Source organism: Camelus dromedarius, chromosome 12 (genome assembly GCF_036321535.1).
Source record: "Camelus dromedarius isolate mCamDro1 chromosome 12, mCamDro1.pat, whole genome shotgun sequence".
NCBI lineage: Eukaryota > Metazoa > Chordata > Mammalia > Artiodactyla > Camelidae > Camelus > Camelus dromedarius.
In genome coordinates this window covers 5,068,962-5,085,374 of record NC_087447.1, presented here as the reverse complement: position 1 = coordinate 5,085,374, position 16,413 = coordinate 5,068,962, and the positions used below count along the sequence as shown (strand labels likewise).

At 57.0% G+C, this 16,413-nt stretch overlaps 2 protein-coding genes across 7 annotated transcripts; one reads left to right on the top strand and one right to left on the bottom strand.

Moving 5' to 3' along the window:
• Nucleotides 1-567: 567 nt before the first annotated feature.
• On the bottom strand, nucleotides 568-4,715 carry CABP2 (calcium binding protein 2). 2 transcript variants are annotated; one of them, XM_010998121.3, is made up of 7 exons: nucleotides 4,593-4,649; nucleotides 3,881-4,057; nucleotides 3,290-3,320; nucleotides 2,260-2,394; nucleotides 1,712-1,821; nucleotides 1,450-1,597; nucleotides 685-827 (listed from the first exon to the last, which is right to left on the bottom strand). In XM_010998121.3, exons 1-7 carry the CDS (start codon nucleotides 4,647-4,649, stop codon nucleotides 802-804), a joined length of 684 nt encoding a protein of 227 aa, XP_010996423.2. In that variant the 3' UTR covers nucleotides 685-801. The 2 variants fall into 2 exon arrangements, with proteins under 2 accessions (XP_010996424.2, XP_010996423.2); XM_010998122.3 differs by lacking the exon at nucleotides 3,881-4,057 and having other exon boundaries at nucleotides 568-827; nucleotides 4,593-4,715.
• Nucleotides 4,716-10,390: 5,675 nt separating this feature from the next.
• LOC105104416 (glutathione S-transferase P) lies at nucleotides 10,391-13,614 on the top strand. 5 transcript variants are annotated; one of them, XM_010998120.3, is made up of 7 exons: nucleotides 10,439-10,483; nucleotides 10,627-10,662; nucleotides 11,102-11,208; nucleotides 11,314-11,401; nucleotides 12,422-12,525; nucleotides 12,614-12,721; nucleotides 13,363-13,614. In XM_010998120.3, coding segments are annotated over exons 1-7 (633 nt in total). In that variant the 5' UTR covers nucleotides 10,439-10,482; the 3' UTR covers nucleotides 13,552-13,614. The 5 variants fall into 5 exon arrangements, with proteins under 5 accessions (XP_064348133.1, XP_010996422.2, XP_064348132.1 ...); XM_064492063.1 differs by lacking the exon at nucleotides 10,627-10,662 and having other exon boundaries at nucleotides 10,391-10,483; nucleotides 13,248-13,614; XM_064492062.1 differs by lacking the exon at nucleotides 10,439-10,483 and having other exon boundaries at nucleotides 10,490-10,662; nucleotides 13,248-13,614.
• The last annotated feature ends 2,799 nt before the right edge of the window (nucleotides 13,615-16,413 follow it).

Genomic DNA, 16,413 nt, shown 5'->3' with positions numbered 1-16,413 from the left:
ACCACACCTCGGCTAACCTGGAGGGGAGCTCAGAGCACAGACCACCTGCAAGAGGAGCCTCCCATTAGTCAAAAACGTGCGCAGCCTGGTCCCTGCCGGCTAGGTCAGTGGCTCCCGGCTCCGGAGAAGGGCGAAGCACTAGCCCAAAAGCTGAGGTATATTCTGAAGGGGGCTGTGAGCTCACTCACTCCTCTCAGCTGACCAGCAAGTTCTTTCCTGAAGGGAGCTTTGAGCAGTATCCCTCTCAGACAAAATGAGATGGAGCGTGGGAGAAGCCCTCACGCACTGGCTCCTCTGCTGTAATCCTGGGTCCAGCAGGAGCCACTCGCAGGATGTGGGGCCACCACACACCCAGCTCCAGGAGAAACAGGTTGGATGTACTCGTCCAGGGCTGTTTCCCAGCACTTGCTCTGGGCTGGCCACAGGGTCCAGGGAAGGCCCCTGATCCAGGGAGGGACCCTAGCCACCCAAAGTTCACAGTCAAGGGAGCTTGTGGTCTAGGACTTCACTTTTGGGGACCAAATACTGGGTCTTACAAGGTGAACAAGTGAGTAGTGAAGCTATCTCCCCCAGCTCGAAGATGCTTTATTGTCAGAGAAACAGATGGGCAAGGGGGCTTGGTGGAGGAGTGGGGAGTTGGCATGAGGGCAGTCAAGGGCATTGCACACAGGCGAGGGGGTGGGGTTGTAGGGGAAAAGAGGAGGTGGGTCCCAGCGGGAGGTGATGGGCTTCCAGGAACACACTGGCAGGCAGTGGCTCTTGTCCCAAGTCCTGTCTGCTGCCTCCAGCTTCTGTGCAGGCTCAGCGAGACATCATTCGCACAAACTCTGCCATGACAAAGCCAAAGTTTTGGGTCTGCTATTCTTGACCTCCCTAGAGGTGAGGCTAATATACTGGCCTTGGGGTGGGACAGGGTGTAGTTGAGGGCAGGGCCTGCAAGGGAGTCCCCTAGATCTGGTAGTGAATAGGCCTCTGGAAGGCCTAGGAAGAGGGGCTTTGTCTTATGGGAAAAAAAAAAATCTTGTAACTGAACCTATTTTCCTCTTTGCTTTGGCCACTAGGAAGCTTGGGAACACTACTTTGGAGATTTTCTACATACTGCTTTTCCTTGGCTTCCTATTATTATTTAATCCTTATTTCCCCTCAGTTGGGACTGAAGCATAGAGGAAGAGCTGGGTCCTGGGTGGCTGCCTGGATTCACATCTTGGCTCCATCCACTTCTTTTGCTAAGGACCTACACTTTCCTAAGGACTGACTTTCTCCTCCTGCTTATGGGGATGATAATAGTTCCTTCCTCCTGGATTCTCATGGTGATTAACTGGGAGAGGACAGAGGTGTGCTTAGCACAGGGCCTGGGGCACACCCATAATGCTCCCTTCATCACTTCTTTCTCTGTTAAAACCCTTCCAGGGGTAAGTGGTGCTGAGCGTGGTGAGTGGTGGGCAGTACCTTCAAAGTCAACCAAGCCATCCCCGTTGAGGTCAATGTCCTGGAGGATCTCGTCCACCTCCCGCTGGCTGAGGCGCTCTCCCAGCAGGGCCTTCAGGGCCGCCCGGAGCTCCCCCAGGCTGATGCAGCCATCCCCATTGGTGTCAAACTGTGGTTGCGTCGGTCGTGCCGTTGGGTTACAGATCGAATCATTCATCCAGGCAGCCCCTCTCTCACAGCAGACACGCAGTCCCCACCCGCCCTCCTGCCCCAGGGACCGCACCTCCCGGAAAGCGTCCCGCAGCTCCCTGACGCCAATCATGTCTGCTGTCTCTGCCAGTAGCTTGGGGCCCATCAGCTCCACAAAGTCTTCAAAGTCCACCTTCCCACCACCTGGAGGCCACGCCCATCAGAGACCCTTGCCCAACCCTGGCCCTCCCCTACCCTCTGCCCTCCCCTTCTGGCCTGTGTCCCTCTCCCTTGCCCCACTAAATGGGCCTCTCTCTCCCTCTGGGCCTCACAGGCTGGGTCATCTGTATTTCCTGAGGGCTTTCCTTGAAGTTCCTGAAGAGCTCAGTTTGGTTCAAGTCCTGGCTCCAATGACCTGGCTGTATGACCTTAGGCAAGTCACTTAACCTTTCAGAGACTCAGTTTCTTCATCTGAAAAATGGGGACAATAGTCCTTGACCCACACACCTCCCAGGGGATAGTGAGATTCTCCTGGTCATTCTGGGGGCCAACCTGTGTAGACACCCCTCTTCCCTAGGCTGTCCAGCTGTCCTGACCATGACTATGGCCTCTGGAGAACTGGGGGCGGGGCATAGCACATACTGATTTGCTGTGAAATCTCGATGAGCTCCATCTCGGTGGGCATGTAGCCCAATGTCCGCATGCAGGCTCCCAGCTCCCGGTAGCCAATATAGCCGTCCCGGTCTCGGTCAAACTCCTGGAAGGCAGCCTGCAGCTCTGCCAGGCAGGACAAGGTCAGCCCTTCCCCCATGTGCCCCTGGATCCCAGCCTGGATTGAACCTTCTCCCCTTGGTCCGATCATTTTCTCCTTTTAAACACCCATTTCTCTTTGCTGCCTCAGGGCCTTGGTACATGCTATTCTTTTAATTCATTCTTTCTGCAAATATTAAAGGGACATCTGCTATGTGCTAAGCTCTGTTCTAGGTACTGGGGATATGGCAGTGAAGAATGAGAAAGAAAGAGAGAAAGAGAGAAAGAAAGGAAGAAAAGGAAGGAAGGAAGAGAATGAAAGAAAGGAAGGAGGGAAAGAGGGAGGGAAGGAGGGAAGGAAGGAGGGAAGGAGGGAAGGAAGGAGGGAAGGAAGAAAGAGAGAAAAACAAATCCTTGACCTCATGGAGCTCACATTCTGGAACACTGTGCCCTCCTCTTTGGTCCTTATGTCACTGACTCAAGGAAGTCTTCCCTCTCAATTCAGTCCCCTTCGGCCCATTTGTTCACTTCCTTGAGAGCACTTGGCACCATTGTACTTGTAGTTGACTTATTGACATCTGTCTCTGAGGACATGGGCCAAATCTGTCCCATTTGCCACGGGCCCCAGGGCCCAGCACAGGGCCAGGCACACAGTGGGCACCTGGGAAGGGTTTGCTGAATGAACAAACGTAATGGGACTGTGACCTGCCTGGCAAAGGAGATGAGGGAACTGACCGCTGGGGGTTCCCTCCACCCCTCCCTGCTCAGCCTTGTCCCCATCTTCTTGCTCTGGTCCCCTGCGGCCTTCTTGCTCCTCATTCCTCCTGGAGCTTGCTCAGGCCCCAGCTCAATGCCCCTACCCTGTATGCCCCGCCCTATGCCCCCAACTCTAGAAATTCTAGTTCTTTCCCCAAAAGCTTACCTTCAATCTCCTCTGGCCGCAGCTCCCGGTCCTGAGGGGACACAGAGGGGTTAAGAACTCCTGGACCCCCTCTTGTTCTTTGAGGTCCCCTACTCAGCCCCCTACAACATGCAGGCACAGGGCCCGAGTCTGGCGCTGCTCAGACTTGGTTCCCCCCGCCATTCCTGCTGACAGGCCTGGGCATCTTGGGCCCCCCTTCCCTGTCCCCTGCCCAGATCTTTCCCAGGGTCTCCCCCCATGCCCACCCTCTTCTAGGGCCAGGAGCTCCATTTGCCAGAGGTGGGTCTGGGTTCAGGCAGAACCCTGGGCTTTGCCATGGGGGCCTCAGTGTCACTGTACATCTCTGTCCCTGTCTTGCCCCTTCCCTACCCATCCCCTTGGTGGCTGTCTCTGCCATTCTTCTGGGTCTCTCTCTGCCCCCTCTTCTTGTTTTCCTGGCATGTTTCCCCAGGACTCCCCCGTGTTTGATAATGTGTCTGTTTCTCCACTCCTCCCTACACCCCATACTCCCAGATCTCTGTGCCTTTGCTCTGAGGCCCCCACTCAAGGAGAGGAAAAATGAGGAGGCAGGCAGGCAGTGGCCGTACATACGAGCTGGGTGGCGGCAATGCTGGGCCGCAGGAAGATGCAGGCGGGCCCCACCAGGCTGCTGAGCACCGAGTAGCCCTGGATGCCTGGCCCTGGGCCCCTTTGTTCTTCAGGGTTGGGGCTGGGGCCTGGGCCGTGGCGGGAGGCCCCTGGGGGGGAGCCAAGCCACTGCCAGCGGTCCTGCAGCAGAGCCAGCCGTGAGCTGGGGCTCTGGCCCCTCTCCATCCACTCATCAGCCTCTCTTAGCTTTAGAACCCAGCACAGGATGGGGGACCCTCACCGTCAACACTCTAAGCTGTTCAGTTAAACAAACCGAGGCCCAGATAAGGCAAGAGACTTGGCCAAGGTTACTCAGAAAGCCAATGGCACAGGGAGACCCTGAGCACATCCTCCGAGTCCCTCAGGCCAAGACTAGCTGGCAGAGGACAGGGACAGCAGTAGGGACAGGGCCATTGGGTGGGTGGCTGGGGGCCTGATGGGCTTAGCAGGAGAGGTCCAGTGGTCTGCAGGAGTCAAGACCAGGATGGGCCAGAGTCTGGGGGCTGCCGGGAAAAATCTCGGTCTAGGGCAATGGGAAGCAATCCCTCCATCCCCCTGCTATGCCCGACCTGTAACCCCAGCCCAGCCCTTACACAGGGCTCCACCCACCCCACCAGACCCTTCCAGGGTCCAGTCCAGCCTCCTGGCATTGGCTTCTTCCCCTTAGCCCTCCTACCTTAGGCCCCCGGCGTCGGGGCCGCTTGGCACAGTTTCCCATGGGCCCCTGAACCATGCCAGGCCTGGAGTCCCAGGGGCGGCTCAGAGCTGGGCCTCAGAGGATGCTGTGGGCTCCCACCAGCCCCCAGCCGCTCCCAGTGAGAGTCTGGAGCACTGCAGGGGATTTTCCTAGGGTTTTGTGGGGGAAGATCGGGGGTGAGTGGGCAGGCGGGGAGCCCTGGACACAGGGGCTTGGGTCCTAATCCGGGATTATCTCTGAGCATCTCTGCTGATGAGGGGGGCCACCCCGGGTGAAAGGCCCCCTGGAAGGCACAGCCTCCTCATGCCCACTCCTGAGGGTCTTCTAGACACCCCCTCTCCTGCATCCTCTCCCCCCACCCCTACCCTTAATCTCTCCCAACAGGAGAGATTTAATGTCTTGAGAAGCAGGGCCTGGACCTGGGAGGAGGAAACTGTGTGTCTGGTGTCCCAGGGCAGGCTGTCCTCCCAGAACAGCAAACCTAACCTAGGAAGCCCCTGCGCCTTCCCACCAGGACCCTTGCTCTCACCTCAGAGCATCTGCCCAGCCTGCTTGCCCTCAGCATCCTCGCCTGGACCAGCTGCCAGGCCCTTGTACTTTGCTGAGGAGCTGAGGGCAGCTGACTCTGGGCTCTGTGGGCTGGAAGCAGGGCCCAGTGAGGGCAGAGGTGGGGAGGGACGCCAGCCTCCCTGCTGGGCAGCTGACTGACTGACTGACCCCTTTGTCAACATGCCCATCCGTCTGAGTTCCCCTCCCTGGGCTCAGCCCTGGGTTTGTCCTCCAGGGCCCCAGTTGTAGTATTGGGTCCCCCCAGTTGAAGATGGCCCCACACCCCTGCCCCCTTTACCTGCCCGTAGGCGGCCTGCACCTGGGCCTCAAGCTCCTGGAGAAGTGCCTTTCGCCTGGTGGCTGCTGGGCTGGCAGGGGTCCGGCTAGGCCCGGGAGTGCCCTCAGAGGGGCTGGGGTCCCCCGTGGGGAGGCTGCCGTCTGCCGGGCTCTGGGCAAGGGCCATGGAGTCGAGGGCTTGGCACTTTCTGCTGGCTGAGGGGCACCGCCCCGCTCCGCTCTCCCTGTTCCTGGGGAGGGGGACTTAGTGGGCAGCTGTGGTGTGGTCCCCTGCCACTCTGCTCCCTGTTTGTCACTGCACTGGCTGATGGAGCCCCAGGACCTCCGAGGCCCACGTCTTCCCTAGTTCCCCAGGACCCTCACACAGCCTCAGCCTGAAATCTTAGCCTTTCCTGCACCCGCCACCCTCCAGCCCTCACACTGGACACAGACTGCGCCTTGGGGCTCTACCGCACCACACTGTCTTTGCCGACTCTGGGTCACCTGGCTTCTCTTCATGGTCTCTGCACCTCCCCACATCCCCTTCCACCTCTGTTTCTGTGTTGCTCTCTGTCCCGGCCGCTCCAGGGGTGTCTCTCTGTGTCTGTCTCACTTGTGGTCCTCTCTGCACCCTCTGCTCCTGGCTGATATCTGTCTAGCTGTGTCTCTCTGTCCCCTCGTGCCCATCTCTTTGTCAGTTCCCTCCCTCTGTTGCATGAGACTCTCTCATATTGGTCTGTCCATCTGTCTGTCCATTCTTGCATTTCCTGTTCTCGCCATCCCTCCTCCCAGGATGCCTCCTGGATTCTGGAAAGAGCATCCCCACTCAAGCCCGCCCCAGACACGCTCCCTTCTCCTCACTCAGTGCCCCGGTACCTCTGCACTTCCCCACCGCCCGCCTCCTGCCAACGTCTCCCACCCAGCTTCTGCTGACCTCCAGCCTCCTGCTTCTCAGGGAAAAGGGTGGGGGTGGGCCTCTCCTGGCCCCTTGTCATGCCCCCAGTCCACTTACCGCCCAGCTGCCTGCTCCTCACCTCCCAGAATGAGGTCAGTTGTCCTGCCCCAGCCCGGCTTCAGGCCTCTCATGATTTATTTACCTGCCCCCTGCACCAGCCTTTGTCCGAGGGAACTAGATCCTGCCAGGCACCTGCCACCTGAGCTGGTGGCTCTGGCCTCTCTTGGCCATGCATGGCCATCTGTTCATGTATTCCTTTTGCAAACATCTGAGGTCTGCTGGGATCCAGCCCGGGGACAGTTGCTGGGGCCACACGATAGACCCTGTCTGCCCTGAAGACCCTGCTCTCAGACACATCTAATTCAGAAAAGGGCCAACAGACAGTCCCCAAGTGTTTGGGGACACTGACCAAAGCTTCAGGAATGCTTCCTGGAGCGGATGAGGCACTGCCCACCAATATTTAACTTGGTCCTGGGCAAGTCCCGGGGTTCCCGACAGGGATCAGCTGTGAACTGGAGTGTTCCAGGCAATGAATTCCAGCAGGGTATGTGAGGGGAGGCCCTCAGGAAGAAATCAGGGTCAGTGGCCCCTGGAAAGGATGTGTGTGGCAAGAGACTGGAGAAGACGTCAGAGAGGCTCCATCCTCAGCAAATGTTTGTGGAGGCTCTGCCTTCCTGGGTGCTGGAAACCAGTCCCTGCCTCCTGCAAACTCCCACGTGGTGGGAGCTGCATATTCAGCAAACCCAGAATGAGATGGAAGGCTAAGTGCAGGGAGGGACCCAAGAGGAGGATGGAGAGGGAAGAGAACGGGGACCTTGCTGTGACAGGGGGCTGAGGAAGTGACCTGTGAGCCAGGACCACAGGGATGAAGGGAGTGACCACATGAAGGAGGGCAGCCATGCAGGCAGAGGCAACAGCTCCCACAAAGCCCTGAGTGGGTGTGAGGATCATCCTTCAGTTCCTCTGCACCTCAGGTCACAGCTCCCCCCAGAGGCCAGGAGTGCACTGTGTCCCCAGCAGCACTGCAAACATCCCTCAGAGACAGGAATTCTCTTGTTTTCTGCAAGGTCGTAGATGGGGAAGCTGGATGGATGAATGAATGGGCAGTGGGGTGGCTGACTGGATGGAAGGATGGGTAGATGATTTGAAGGGCCGGTGGTTAAATGGTTGGTAGGTAGATGAATGGTTGCATAGATAGATGGTTGGATGGATGGTTAACTGGATGGATAGATGAGTGGACGAGGAGATGGATGGAGAGACAAGTAGAGGATGATTGGGTAGGTAAATGAGATGATGGGTAAATGGGTAGGTGGATGTTTTGACAGACTACTGGTCTAACGTTTGGTTGTTGGATGGCTGGATGATTGGGTAGATGGTTCTGTAGATGGATAGACAGATAGGTGGAGGTGGGTAGATGGCTGGGTGGATAGACTGCTGGTGAAGGTCTTATATCCTTCATTAAGAGTCCATTAGGAGGGGGGAGGGTATAGCTTAGTGGTAGAGTGTTGTGCTTAGCATGCACAAGGTCCTGGGTTTGATCCCCAGTACCTCTATTAAAAAATAATAATTAAAATAAATAGATAAACCTAAGTACCTCCCCCCAAAATAAAAAAAAAGTAGAGAAGACCAAAATTAAAAAAAAAAAAAGAGTCCGTTAGGGTGGAGGCCATGTCTTACCTATTGCGGTGTCTCCCCTGACATCTAGCTCACTCGCTGCAGAGACATATAACCAGCGTGTGAATGGAGACTGCGTCTGTCTATCTCCCCTGCTCTGAGCTGTGATTCCTCTGATGGCAAAAATGATGGATGACTCTTTCTCCACCCACAAGCCAAACCCAGGCTCGGCACTGGGAAACACCACACACAGAACCACACTGAGATATCACTACACGCTCACTAGGATGGCTGAAGTGAAAAAAGACAGATGACAACAATTGTTGGTGAGGATGTGGAGAAGTTGGAACCTTCATATGCTGCTGTTGGGTTAATAAAATGGTGCAGCCACTTTGGAAAAGACTCTGGCAGTTCCTCAAAATGAGTTGCCATATGACCCAGCAATTTTACTCCTGGGTACGTACACAAAGCAATTGAAAACATAACTTCACACAAACATTTGTACACAACTGTGTACAGCAGCGTTATTCGTAACAGCCAAAAAATGAAACAACCCAAATGTCCATCAATGCATAAGTGAATAAAGAAAAAGTGTTATCTCACCCAATTTTATTTGGCCACAGAAAGGAATGATGTATTGCACGGGGTACAGCATAGATGAACTTGAAGACACCCTGCTGAGTGAAAGCAGCCAGACACAAAAGGCCACATAGTGTATGATTCTGTTTATATGAAACATCCAGAACAGACAAATCCATAGTGACAAAATAGATTGGTGGTTGTCAAGGGATGGGGCGCGGGGGAGTGAAGTATGACTGCTAATGGGTACAAGGTTTCTTTTGAGGATGATGACAATGTTCTGGAATTAGTGGTGATGATTGCACAACACTGAATATGCTAAAGACCACAGAACGCAGGCTTTAAGAGGGTGACTTTCATGTAGCAATAAAGTGCTTACATATATTTTAAAACCCACCAAAGACAGGTACTGATGTGTACATGGACTGGAGGTCGGAGGTGGACACAGGGAGGTGCCTGGCCCTGTCGGCTGGGAAAGCTATGCTTCTGGGCCCCAGAGGAGGCCCCAGGGTAGCGACAGACCTAAGCCACAGGCTGGGCCTGTGGGTAAGAGCAGCCACCACAGCACAGCGCCAAGCCATCCTGGGGGCTGCCTGCCCAGGGGACCTGCACGTGACGGCTGGAGAGAGCGAGCCGGCAGGAGGCTGCCCCGGGTCTGTGATGCTTGTGAGCAAAAGGAGCACATGCCAGCTCCAGGCCAGAGCAGATAAATGGACCTCCCTGAGCCTCGGTGTCTGCTTCTGCGTAGCGGGAGCGTGACTCCCTCCCTCCCAGGGTACTGTGGAGATGAAGTGAAACCATTTATACGACAGCTCTTTGTAAGCTGCTAAATGCTGGGCAGATGTTCTTTCAGCTGTGAGTCAGAGACGGAACCCAGCTCCAGCGCCCCCCTCCCACTCCCAGCCCCAGGCAGCTGTGGGCTCCAATGAGGCTAAGGGGTCCTCCCGATTAGGCATGTTTGGTGTTTTCCTGTGCTTTGGGTGGACACCTCCACACCTGGGAAGGATGCCTTCCTCTTTCCTTGGGGCTCTGAGAGGGAAACCAGGCTGAGTTAGTCTCCCAAGGAAGACCACCACTGCCCAGCCCGACCCCCAGCCACCGGGAAGGGGAGCCAGGAGAACCGGGCTCGGGGTGAAGATGCGCCTGCAGGGAGGCCGGCATGGGGCTCTGCCTGGAAGCATACAGCCCTCCCAGGGCCAGGAGGCCCTGCTCGTTCCAGTCCATCCAGTCTTTTCAACCACTCACATCTCCAGGCTCAGTCTGTATTTGGAGAGTACAGAGCATGTAGACTCGGTCAAAAACCGGTTTGAAGATTACAGGGCCTTGCAGAAAAAAGAATGAGGGTTAGAAGTGAGACCCCTGAAGCCAACCAGACCTGTACACTAGCTGTGTGACCTTGGGAAAGTCACTCTGTGCTTCAGTTTCCTCCTCTGTAAAGCGGAATCAGAACAGGCCCAAGTCTTAGGGTTTTAATATCTGTAAAGCTCTCAACACAGACCTCTAAGGGTTTGCTATTTTTATCATGGAGACAGGATGTGTAAATGGATGTTTATTGAAATTCATTCATGCATGCCAAAAGCATTTATGCGGCACCTACTGTGTGCAGGTGCTCAATCCTGGCCCTCTGAGGGCCCTGAGAAGTTCTGTGTGTTTGGTGTGGAAAGGAGGTGGGTGCATCTTGTAAAGCCACAGCCCAGCAGGCAGGATGCACCCCTGCAGACGAGCAGGTGCGCCCATCCGGCCCCGCCTCGCCACACCCAGCCTCGCCCAGGACCAAACTCCGCCGGGTGACTTGGCGCATCCCTGGGGTGGGGCGGCGGGGGTGGAGCTGGACCATAAATATCAGGCCTCCGGGCTCCTCCCCACTTCCTGCCGCCCTTGCGCTCCACCGCCGCCAGTGAGTAGGGTCCAAACAGGGTGGAGGGCGGGGCCGGCTGAGCCACCCCCTCTCTTGGGGGTCTGACCCCTGACCAGGCTGCCGGCCCCTGGGCCCTGCATCCCCGCGGGGTCCTCCTTCAACGTCCTGTCTGTCTCTCCTAGTGCCGCCCTACACCATCTTCTACTTCCCCACCCGAGGTGCGGTCACTGCTCCTTCAGGAGGGCGAAGGGCACAGACAGTGCGCCAGCCGGACTCACAGGCTGCTCCCAGGGCTCTGGCCAGGGCTGGAGGCAGGATGAGGGAGGCCGGGGGCGGGGCCGGGATCGCCGGGTCTGGCCAGGGCCAGCTCTCCTCGTGGCTGCATCCTCTTGGGGCCACAGGTGGTGCACTGTATCCGTCTCTGGTCCCTTCCTGGGGCACTGTGGGCTGGGGTCTCTGTTCCTGTCCACCTCACTAAGACACTGCACGGGCTGAGGGCTCCGTTCTTTCTCCACAGTTCATCTTTGCTGCATCAGCCTCCCAAGCTAGGGTTTCTATCCTGTCCCCATGTCCAGTCCCCATTATCGGGACTCCCCCAGGGCACTGCCTGGCTGGGGTCTCTGCCCATCCCCGCTACCCGGTCCTCGCTTCCCCCAGGGCGCTGTGAGGCCATGCGCATGCTGCTAGCTGACCAGGGCCAGAGCTGGAAGGAGGAGGTGGTGACCAAGGAGACCTGGCTGCAGGGCCCACTCAAGGCCTCCTGTGTGAGTGACTGCGTCAGGCAGGGCAGGTACTGGGCCTTTGCCAGGCAACAGTAGGTGGGGGGCAGCTGAGCTCTGCGTCCCTCACCGAATCATCCCTCCTTCCAGCTGTACGGGCAGCTCCCCAAGTTCCAGGACGGAGACCTCACCCTGTACCAGTCCAATGCCATCCTCCGACACCTGGGCCGCTCACTTGGTGAGTCCTGAGGTCGAAGGCAACCCAGACCAGAAAAGCACCTGACAGGTCCCAGCAAGATGTCCTGGAGCCGAGCTGCTGTACCTGCAGCCACCAGTCCTGCCCAGCTGGAGGGTGGACCAAAGGGTCCCCAAGGAAGGGGCAGGGCCTGGGTTAGGATGGGTCTGGGTTATAGGGCTGAGGCTGCCAGTCCACTTGGGCAGGGGTCTTACATCTCAGGCTAGCCCCTAGCCAGGCTGTTAGGGGCTGTTTCTTGGATGACAGCTCAGAAGCAGTTACCAGCCGCCACGTGTGTGCCGCTGTAGGCTAGAGGCCACTGTGGGTGTTGCCAGGGGACTCCAAGCAGACCTCCTGCCCATTTCTTCCTGCTCTGGCCTCACCTGAATCTGGAAACCCATGCTCACAGTGAGCAAGCTTGTGGCCTTGTTTCAAGTGTGGCAGGAATATGGGTGAGGGAGGTGGCTGCCTCTTCTTTGGCTAGCTTGGGGGTGTCCAGAAAAGCCCTGGGTCCCCGGGAGGATGTGGCAATCAGGGAACAGGACAGAAGAGCAGTGGGAGCAGCCAGGCCCAGGCTCAGCCTAACTTCTGCAGGACCCAGGGTAAGAGGACAGAGGCCTCCAGCGTCGGCCTGCCTCCCCCTCTCCCACTCCATGCTGTCCTGCACTGCAGAGGGACACACCAGTCTGCATGCCACATTCTGTCCAGGCCCCACAAACGGCCACCCCTCAGGCCTAGGGAGGCATGCATCAGAGGCTCAGTCCACCCTTGTAGGGGGACAACCTGGAGGAGAGGCTTGGGGCTATTTGGGCAGAGAGTTCCTGAGTCCCAGGGACCTAAGATGTGGCCCCGAAGGCAGCGTGGGCTTCAGCTACGTACGTTCCCTTGCACTCATGGAGATGGGAGCTGCAGAGTTGGGCAGAACAATGCAAGGGATCTGAGGCCTGTGGGCTTTGGGGAGAGAGGCGAGCAGAGGGGCACCCGCCTGGGCAGAACTGACATGCTGCCTGTCGGCTGACCCAGGGCTCTACGGCAAAGACCAGCGGGAGGCAGCGCTGGTGGACATGGTGAACGATGGCGTGGAGGACCTCCGCAGGCACTGCGGCCACCTCATCCACCACAGCTGTGTGAGTGGCTGGTGCTGAGGGCTGGGGCTGGGAGGCCGCCCTGGCCAGACGCGCTGAATGCCGCCACTGAGGTCGCTCCTTTCTGCAGGAGGAGGGCAAGGCCCAGTATGTTCAGGAGCTGCCGAGGCACCTGAAGCCTTTTGAAACCCTGCTGTCCCAGAACCAGGGGGGCCAGGCCTTCATCGTGAACGACCAGGTGAGTGCTGGGTCCGACCCATTATAGGTCCGTTTCTCAGAAGGGCAAACTGAGACCCAGAGCAGGGCCATGACTCTGTCAAGCACCCCCCCCCTTTAAAAATTTTTTTAAAATGGGGTTTGTTCTAGAGTTCTTGGTGTAATTTGAGTGCAAATCCTTTATCAGATATGTATTTTGCAAATATATTTCAGTTTGTGGCTTGTCTTTTGGCTTTCTGAATCAGACATTTCATAGAATTTAGAATTTTTGAAGTCATGTTCAGAATTTTATTTCTTTTGTGGATAGGCTTTTGGGGTTTTGTGTTAAACTTCATCACCAAACCCAAGGTTAGGTAGATTTTCTTCTCTATTTTCATCTACAGTTTTTATAGTTTTACATTTGAAATTTGTTTAATGGACAATTTTGAGTGAATTTTGGCATAAATTGTAAAATGTGTGTCTACATCTTTTTTGATTGCTTCTGGTTTCCAATTAATTATTCTGTAACTATTTTTGGAGAAGTCATGGGATATTTGGTTTCATTTCAGTTTGAGCTTCCAAATTTAGTGGATTTGGCAGGTTGCCATTGGAGCAGCCAGTGTTCCCAGCCACCCCTCTCTCTCCTGACCCTGCTCAAGCCTCTTGGCGCCCCCTGCCCTGCAGATCTCCTTCGCGGACTACAACCTGCTGGACTTGCTACTGAGTCACCAGGTCCTGGTCCCTGGCTGCCTGGACTCCTTCCCGCTGCTCTCGGCCTATGTGACCCGCCTCAATACCCGGCCCAAGCTCAAGGCCTTCCTAGCCTCCCCTGAGCATGTTAACCGCCCCATCTTTGGAGGCCGCAAGATATGAGCCCAGTCAGCCTCCCCTGGGAGAAGGGCTGCCCAGGGAACCAATAAACACGGTGAGAGGACAGCTGTGCTGTGATCACTGAGGGGCTGGGTGGCCACAGGGGGTCTCCTGCCCCTTCCCAGGGGAGGATGAGGGCTGGTTTGGGCCCTGGAAAAGCTTCAGGCCTCCAGAGCTGCCAGGAGACAAAGAGAAGTTCCAAGTCCAGAGAGGAAGATGAGACTCCAAACCTCAAAGATCCATCCTGGAGGACTTCCTGCAGGAGGCGGTTGACCTCCCAGGGACACTCCTAGTTATGGCAACCTGGGGAACCATCTCCATCTGAGAGAAGGGCAGTTGTGAATGTAACAGACAAACCCTGCCTTCGGTGTGATGAGTTCCATCACCTGGGCACATGCAGGGTGGTTGGTCTCTGCAGGCTCAGGTGCTGTGCATACACTACACTTGGGAGTAACACACACACTTGGGTGTTTCACACACCTGTCGATGTTGCCCGTTCTCATGTGATACCCACAGTCATCCCCAGGCTGTATGGCAGGTGGCCAGCAGGGCCCAGGTATGTGACTGAAGGCAGACCTGGGAGCTCTGGGTTTGTCGTGCTGCTTGGGGACCTGACGGGAGTCAAGGGGTCTCCTCCAGCTCTGGGGAGCCCCTGTCAGCCTGAGGTGGGAGTCCCCGCCCATCTCCCCGGCCAGAAAGGCTATGACCGCCTCCTGCCTGGCTCCCTCCACCTGCCCAGCACCTCCTGCTGGCTCATCAGACAATGTGGATCCAGACAATTCCAGAAGGCCTGGCACTGCCTGTGCGAAGCTCTCAGTGGCTCCTTGCTGCCCTCCTGGCAAAGACCACAGCCTGATGAGCCTGGCAGGCCTTCTTGACATGACCTCCCCGATCTCTAGAACATTCCCCACCCACCTGCCTGGTTCACATTTAGAGCTGCTCTCAGCTCTCCAGACAGCTAAGCTCTGCCCCTCCCAACCTTTGTCCCTGTGACCCCCACGGCCACGCACTTCAGTGCTCACTTCACTGCCCCTCTGCAGCGGCCAGGTGCCCTGAGCCTGCTGCCTCTACCTCTGTGGGGTCCTGGCCTGCCCCGTTGTCTCCCCTCCAACCCTCCTCCTGTGAGGTCAGAGGCCGGATCAGGTTCATTTCTGTCTCCCCTGCCCCCAAGTGAGGTGGCTGACTCACCTTTACCTGTCAGGAAGTGGGTGTGCAAACACCAGCAAGAGCCAACTCTTTATGTCCAGAACTCTCCATGGGAGAGGCTGCAGGGCCTCAGTCACCCACCCATGCTCTCTCTCTCCCTCCCTCCCTCATCAGCCAAGTCTGTTTTATAAGGGTCCCCTATCAGAGGCCTGTCTGTGTTCACAGACCTGGTGCCCCCACTCCATGCTGGCCCTACACCGGGGACTTAGTTATCTCACCGAACCCCCAAGGGAGGAAGCCAGAACTCAGAGAGGTAAGGCAGCTTGTCCAAGGCCACAACGGGAGAGCTGGAATCCAAACCCGAGGCTGAGTAACTCCCAGGTGGTCCTTGGAAAGGGAAGTAGAGAGGGGGTTGGGGCTGGAGGAGAGAGCAGGAAGAAGGCCAGTTTCAGGGGCAGGAATGAGCCAGGCACGGGCAGGGGCCAGAGGCTCCCGGGGTGGGGCAGAGTGGGCAGGGGCACTGGAGTCCACAGTGGAGCCACACTTTGGACTTGGAGTTGACTCCCAGGGCACAGGGGTCACTGCAGGCTTTTGAGGCCTGCAGCCCCACAGCCTGTGAGCCCCCTCGGTGTCCCGGGCATTCAGCAGAGCGTGTGCAGCCCCCAGCCCCACCTGGTGCGAGGAGGGCCGACAGCCCTGGCCGGTGTGCGTGATGGAGAATGCCAACACCCAGGGCCACGTGGTTCATGGCACAGGCAGACGGGACAGTGGCCAAGGGAGGCCACCTGGGGGACACTCAGGCGTCCTGCAGTCCCAGGACAGCAGGAGGAAAGTGGCTCTTTTGAAAACTTCCTGCAACCAACTGCTTCCACTTTCTTTGGGGTGACTGGGCTGGATGTTTTGATTGCGCGGCTCTGTGACCCCAAGAAGGTGCCTGGAAGAGGCCCCTGCAGCTGAGAGGAGGGACTCCAGGGAGGGGCAGGGCCCCGGTTTGGGAGTCTGGGGACTGTTGTGAGCTGGTGCAGCAAGGACAGGGGTGGTGAGATCAGCAGGTGGGGGAGAGGCTGGGAGCCCCCCTAGCTGGAGAGGCAGCAGGTGACGCCTGGCCTGAGCTCCCTCAAAGCAGTGCCCAGAGCATTTCACATGTATCGACTCATTTGATCCTCACAAAAGAACCCACTTAGTAGAGGCTATAAATATCCTCATTTTACAGAGGAGGAAGCGAGGCACAGAGAGGCGAGATGACCTCCTTGAGGGCGTGCAGCTGGTGAGGAGGCCAAGCCAGGATTCGAACTCAGGCTCTCTGGTATAGGGTGACTGCAGTCCCCAGCAGGAAGCTGGTAACTCTGGTGACCCCCCTAATTATATGGGGGACAGGAACCCTAGGAGAAAGGTTGGGCTTCCAGCCTGTCAGGGTGGAGGTGGGACTGGGTCCAGTTTGAAGGCTGGAACATTTACGGATTGACGGCCGAGTTTGCTCCCCAGCTAGGGAGGAATGATGTGGCGGTTACAGACTAAAAGTACTGGTCCTCCTGGCAGCTCCTGGTCCCCAGTCAGCTGCTGTCAGGTCAGAAGAGGTGGAATTAGGGGGATGATCAGTGCATGCAAGGGTTTACCCTTTGGTGACAGCTGTGGGACTCAAGAGTCTCTCCTGGGGTACCAGCCTGGGGAGAATGGGGATGGGGGTGCAGGGGGTCACCCCAGACCTCAGGGGTAGAA

Bases quoted from the DNA above. Each gene is read 5' to 3' on its own strand.
- CABP2 (XM_010998121.3), bottom strand. From the start codon at position 4,649: ATGGTTCAGGGGCCCATGGGAAACTGTGCCAAGCGGCCCCGACGCCGG. The intron at 1,822-2,259 runs GTATGTGCTATG...CGTGGCCTCCAG, and splicing joins CGAGATTTCACAGCAAATCA to GTGGTGGGAAGGTGGACTTT. The intron at 828-1,449 runs GTACTGCCCACC...TTGTCATGGCAG, and splicing joins TGGCTTGGTTGACTTTGAAG to AGTTTGTGCGAATGATGTCT.
- LOC105104416 (XM_064492060.1), top strand. From the start codon at position 10,761: ATGAGGGAGGCCGGGGGCGGGGCCGGGATCGCCGGGTCTGGCCAGGGC. The intron at 10,846-11,101 runs GTGGTGCACTGT...CGCTTCCCCCAG, and splicing joins GCATCCTCTTGGGGCCACAG to GGCGCTGTGAGGCCATGCGC. The intron at 11,209-11,313 runs GTGAGTGACTGC...CCCTCCTTCCAG, and splicing joins GCCCACTCAAGGCCTCCTGT to CTGTACGGGCAGCTCCCCAA.